Source organism: Tupaia chinensis, unplaced genomic scaffold (genome assembly GCF_000334495.1).
Source record: "Tupaia chinensis unplaced genomic scaffold, TupChi_1.0 Scaffold000161_1, whole genome shotgun sequence".
NCBI lineage: Eukaryota > Metazoa > Chordata > Mammalia > Scandentia > Tupaiidae > Tupaia > Tupaia belangeri.
Window position 1 is genome coordinate 2,805,694 of NW_006159632.1, and position 6,079 is coordinate 2,811,772.

Sequence of the window (6,079 nt, forward strand, 5' to 3'; positions counted from 1 at the left end):
GGGGGCGGGGCGTGGGGCAGAGGGGCTGGAGCCTGAGCATATCCATAACTGGGAAGCAGCTATTTTCTTCTGCACTCAGTTCTCTTGAACTGAGGTGCCAGACTGCGACATGCAGGTGCAAGGCCTCATTACAGAGAGGTTTTGCAGAGACAAGGGTGACCCAGCTCACCTGGAGCAAAACGGTACGGGGGATTTCGTAGTCAAAGTGGATGGGAAACAGCCCCACCGCTCTGCCAGGGAACACGTACTAACATATATCTTAGATGAAGTATATCAACGTTGGGGACCAGCAGATGCATAGTGGTTACATGCCTGGACTCCCACGTGGCCGACTGTGATTTGAGTCCCAGACCTGGCCATTTAAAACTCATGTCTGGCACATGTGTGTGGGTGCTCAAGATCCCGGGAGGAGAATGGGGACCAGCAGATAGTGTAATGGTTATGTTGCTGGACTCCCATGTAGTCAGCAGTGGTTTGAGCCCCAGACCCGGCGACTTAAACTCCTATCAGGTGTGTGTGTGTGTGTGTGTGTGTGTGTGTGTGTGTGCCCAAAATACCAAGAAGAGAATGGATGAGAATGAATCGCAGCATGACCATGCCCCTGGGGGTTGATTTCTCACTTTCTGTCTCTGTCTCTCTGGTGAGTGCATGCACCCTATAGCAAAAATCTCTCTCTAAAAAAGAAAAAAGATCCCAAGAAGAGAATGGAGGAGAAGGGACTGGGACATAGCCATCTCTCCTGGAGGTGATTTCTCTCTTTCTGTCTCTCTGGCAAGCGTTTGTGCACTATAGCAAAACTCTCTCAAAAACATACTGTATACCAAAGTTAAGTGGCCGCCTCAGAGTGGCACTGCTGACTTTCTCTGTGTGTCTGGCCCTCCCCACATTGTGTGTGAAGTGTGAGGCTGAGCAACGACCCTTGTCTGTGGGCCAGACAGGCGGCAAGCCCCCCTGCTTCCCTCCTCCAACAGCGGAGTGTGGGCCTGTTGCACGTAAGTCCTAAGAAATGACCCTGATTAGCCTCGTCGATGACCAGCTGTGTCACGGGCAAAGGATGTGTCTACCTAGGACCTGGAAGGACACCCTCCTGCAGGAAGAACACCGTGAGGTTGTGAATTAAAGAGGCAAAGCACGCGGGGAGCAGGCTGGCGAGTGGCTCCTGGACCGCGGTCTGGGCCCCTCTCCCAGCTGCTCCAGAGCTTTCCGCACTTCGAGGCGCCATCTCCTGTGTTACTTCATTTGCTTCTCAGATGAGCAAAGTAGCAAGGGCAGAGGCCATCTCCCTTAGTCAGGAGACAAGAAAATACCCTGGGAGCTGAGAAGCTGGGACCGCGGACGCGTGGCGGGGTGGTGCTGGGCCCACAGCGGGCTCCTGGTGCCTCCCCCAGGCCTCTTCTCACACTGCTGCTATGAGGCGGTCCTGCCGAGAGGCCGCAGAGTCCTGCAGTGCACGGGCCAGGCGGGAGGCAGACCGAGCTGGCTGCGGAGGACGCAGTGTGGGGAGGGCTCCGAGCCCTTCCCTGGCTAAGAGCAACTGGCACAGGGAGTGGGCACGAGGCCGGGCGCTCTGGGAAGAGACCCCCCAAATTCACACCAGCACAAGCCAGGAAAGGGAAAGTGGTGAGGGGCAGGTGACCAGCCTTGGAAGGGCTGTCGACTGGGCCACTTCTTCCCAGGAGACAACGAAGCAGCATCCTAAGCACCTGAGCCGAGGGCACTGCCGCCGTCTTGGGGCAGAGGGAGCGGGGTGCACGCGTCCTCAGCTGACAGCCTGCTTCCATTTACACCCTGAGCATGTCCGCCCCTCAATGTCACCCACGGGTGCTGCGTGTTTCCCAGCTACATGCTTTCCTGCACAGATTAATGACATGGTGACATCCACCACTCTGTCAGCTGCGATCGCGAAGGCGTAGACTTCCTGTATCTGAGGTGCTGTGAACGTCGACCTGTGATGGGGGAAATACTGCACACGTAGCAGGCGCCAGCTTTCGCTGACACGGAAGTGCTCTTTCATTCTTTGCGGAAGGTTCCACACGTGTTCCCTATGAGGCACAGCAGGGGCACCTGTGCATGTATATGGGGCACGTGTGTGAGTGTGTGTGTTTACAAGCAGCCCCAGAGGCCGCCGGGCTTACCTGCATTCACAGGTACACTGAGGACGATCCCAAGAGACATCAGCGTGGGATATGTCACCGCGATTCCGAAGTTCAGCACGACGTTGAATGCTATAGGAGAGAGCGGACGTGGCTTACCTGGCTTCTTCCTGGCCCCTGGCCCCAGTTCTGGAGCAGCCGGAGCCACAGCAACGACTGGTCCCTTTGCTCTGACTTGGCCAACTCGGTTCTTCAGGGCCCCCTAACTTGGGGGTGAGGGACAAACACGCCTGCTCCCTGAGCTTTGGCACCAGAATAGGGGCGGGGTCATCTGACTAGCTTTGAGTTTCTGCTGCAGGTAGTGTTCCTGGGAAGGCCGCAGGACGGGGCGCTTTGGGATGTGGGCTTTTAGACAGGAACTGCGTCAACACCTCTGTGGTCGCTTTCCTGCCTGCACCTGATGTATGTCACAGAATGGTGACGACAGGGAGGGTGACATAGTACGATTACTGATATTTCTGGACCCCTGATGGACATCAGGTAATGGTCTGAGGTCTGGATGTCTCACTTTACCAGGGCGACACCATTACTATGGGACATTACTACACAGCAGCTCGCCCCGGGAGCAGTGACCAGGCACAGGGACTGGGACCCAGCGTCATCCAGCAGCTCGCCCGGGGAGCAGTGACCAGGCACAGGGACTGGGACCCAGCGTCATCAGTGGGCCCGCCCCGGGAGCAGTGACCAGGCACAGGGACTGGGACCCAGCGTCATCGGTGGGCCCGCCCCGGGAGCAGTGACCAGGCACAGGGACTGGGACCCAGCGTCATCAGTGGGCCCACCCTGGGAGCAGTGACCAGGCACAGGGACTGGGAGCCAGCGTCATCAGTGGGCCCGCCCCGGGAGCAGTGACCAGGCACTGGGACTGGGACCCAGCATTATCAGTGGGCTCGCTCTCTCAGACAGAGATCTCCAGAACACAAGGAGAGCAATCAGTCCTGCCCCTCCCCTCCAGGGCCTGGTTTCCAAAGCCCCCTCCACCGTTGCTGCCACTTACTCAGTAAGAGGACAGAAAATCCACAAAGGTTTCCCCACGGAATGTTGTCGAAAGGGCTCCAGTACTCCACCTTGGTGAAGTAGAGGGTGACGGGGATGCAGCTGATGAAGAGGACGTTAAACACGCCCAGGATGGACAGGAACAGGGCGGCTTCTCCGAACTTCGCGCTGCCCAGGAGGAGCTTGAACAAGACCTGCGGGAGGCAGAGCGGGGGCTGTGGAGGCTCGCCCAGACCCTGGCGGGGCGAGCGGGGCGACAGCACGGTGTGCTCCTCTCAGGCTCATCTCACCCGGCAAGGCTTGTGGTGAGGGGCAGTGGGGTCACCTGGCCTGCTGGCACTCACATTCCCACCTCGGCGACACGACACGGAGACCACCCCTGTCGGCTGGGGGCAGCGGGAGTCAGGGCTCCCACGAGGGATCACGCACCCTCCCAGGGGACCCCTGCCCTGGTCACAGGTGAAGCCATTGCCCCAGGAGGGCCGTGCTGTGGGGACACAGTTGTAACTCTGAGGCCCCTCTCATCTCGGCTCCATCTGGGCCTGTTCCAGAAGCAGCCCGGGTCTCAGTGGCACACGGGCTGTTCTCTCTCACACTCGCTTCTGTGTGTACACTATCTCAGGTCCCTGGACGGCCAGCAGGAGAGACAGACGGGACGGGAGTGGCCGGATGCTAGGGCAGAGGGCCCAGGCCGGCCGAGGACAGTGAGCGGAAGGGCGAGCGTGCGTCTCCGCGCCGTCCTGCTTCCTCCCTGTGAGCCACCCCAGGTCCCTCCCTGCCTGTGTGCAGGAGGTTCAGCAAGGGAGGTAATAGCTTTCAGGCTCACTACCAGCCCCTCAGACAACTCTCAGGCAGCTGGGACCAGCAGGTGGCGTAGTGGTTAGGGTGCTGGACTCTCACACGGCCGCCTGCAGTTTAAGTCCTGAACCTGGAGGCTCCAAACTCACACCGGGTGTGTGTGCACGTGTGCCCAAAATCTCAAAAGGAGAATGGAGGAGAAGGGATTGTGTACAGCCTCTCCCCTGGGGTGATTTCTCTCTCATGAGTACATGTGCCTTATAACAAAAATCTCTCTTTAAAAAAAATCCAGGCGTTTGAGGAGATGGACGAGGAAATCTGAGCTGGAACATGGGGTACCTAAAGCTCTCTGGTCCCCGTCCCCATGGCTGACTGACCAGGCCAAGGGGTGGCCTTTCAGCATGTCCAGCATTTAGACAGTGACTCTGAGCCTCGGGACAGTGGGCACTGTCACACCCCCAGTGAGTGTCTCAGGACAATGACTCCCTCCAGGGTGGGGGGCTGGCGGAGGAGGGGTACCGTTACTATGCTTTCCAAACCTGCACCCGAGTGCCCACAGAGCTGGGAGCGCCTGTTCTGACAGTTTTCTGCAACCTGACTTCTCTCTGCTCTGTCTACAGCCACGGTGGACTGGGAGTCACCAAGTTAAACCTCGCTTCTCCTTGGGCTCCGCAGGTCGGCTTCCCAACCCGGAGATCTGGAATGTGTGCGTTCTCTCCCTGGGCTCCCAGGGCAGGAAGCGTGAGGCTGGGGTGGGCGAGGGGCAGAGTGGCAGGGAGGCCCCTCGTGGGGCAAACAGAGCAGGGACCCCAGTGTGGGAAGACGAGTCAGGCTCATCCCGGCTGAGTTCAGTGGCTGTCAACAGTCTGTCAAAAAGACGTCACTGTCCCCACACGGCAGTCCCGCGCTTTTATTGGCCCAGGCCCAGGCCACAGCAAAGCTTGGGAGGCACATGGGGACTCCTGAGCGCGAGTGGCCCGAGATCTCTGTGATGAAAGACACACCACCACGGCATAGCCCCCTAGGCTCCCCACGGTGCAGGGCCCCCCAGGCTCCCCACGGCGCAGGCCCCCCAGGCTCCCCGCAGTTGGCAGGGGTGCCCACCTACCTTGTAGAGGGCGGACATGGACGCGGAGCCCACCACCAAGGCCGATGACCGAGGGGCTGTGGAAGCCGTCGGCGTAGGTCATCATCACGATGCCGGCGATGGCCAGGATGGCTGCCACGATCTGCACGGGAGGAGGAGCGTCAGGGTGCGGAGAGGCAGGGCCACCAGGGAGCAGGGCTGTGCCGGGGTCCACCGCGGGGCAGGTGGGGCGGGGCGGCCCCTCGGCCCCTGGGAGAGAAGCAGGCCTGGCCGCCCATCTAGCTGTGAGCTCGCATGGGGGGCCTTCAGCAGCGCGCTGAGCCAGGCCTGGGGTGGACTGGCGCCGGGAGTCCTAGGAACTTGAGGAGGTGGTCACGGCCAGTGATGGGTTATTTGGTCATGACATGGCCCCTGGGGACAATCTCTGGGCTGGCCCCACCCTCCGACAGCGCCTGAGTGACCCTGCCTTTGTGGATTTCCTCTCAGCGGAGGGCACAGTGGGGACAGCCGGTCTGCTGCATCCGGCTATGGACAGTGCCTAACCCTGCCGTGCGGTTCTTACGGGGCCGCCACCCACAGCCCTCAGTCCTGTCACTGTCCAGATCCTGACGAGTCTCTCGGGTCGACAGGAACGTCGCGGAGGTTACACATCGCGGTGAGTCAGGTGACATCACCAGGCAGCATGGACGAGCTACCGCGGGCGACGTGTCCCAGAGGACACACTCCGCAGAGAATAACCCAGGCCCGGCGTGAGGGGCATGAGGACACCAGCAGCGTGAGGGGAGAGCGGGTGCCGGTGGAACCGGCACGTGGGTCGTAGGGCTCGTGGCCCACGGATCACCGGGATTGGCTTCAGCTCCCAGTGACATGCCCAGGGCCGTGAGGTGCGCACCCTGAGTGTTCGTTTTGCCCTCCAGATAGGCATCGTCATGGCCTCTGTAGACTTGAAAATCAAGGCTCAGGACGCTGAGCACCTCCTGAACCAGCGCTGGTGGCGGGGAGAACCGGCAGCCGCGCCCGGCCGCAGGGCCAGTGGGGCGGGGGG

At 60.4% G+C, this 6,079-nt stretch overlaps 1 protein-coding gene across 1 annotated transcript in view; it reads right to left on the reverse strand.

Moving 5' to 3' along the window:
- Positions 1-6,079, reverse strand: part of SLC35F3 (solute carrier family 35 member F3) — a 79,387-nt gene that overhangs the window by 1,413 nt on the left and 71,895 nt on the right. Inside the window, 4 exon segments of the mRNA XM_006145972.3 lie at positions 2,136-2,225; positions 3,151-3,343; positions 5,056-5,095; positions 5,097-5,176. Of these exon segments, the coding sequence (XP_006146034.2) occupies positions 2,136-2,225; positions 3,151-3,343; positions 5,056-5,095; positions 5,097-5,176 (403 nt within the window).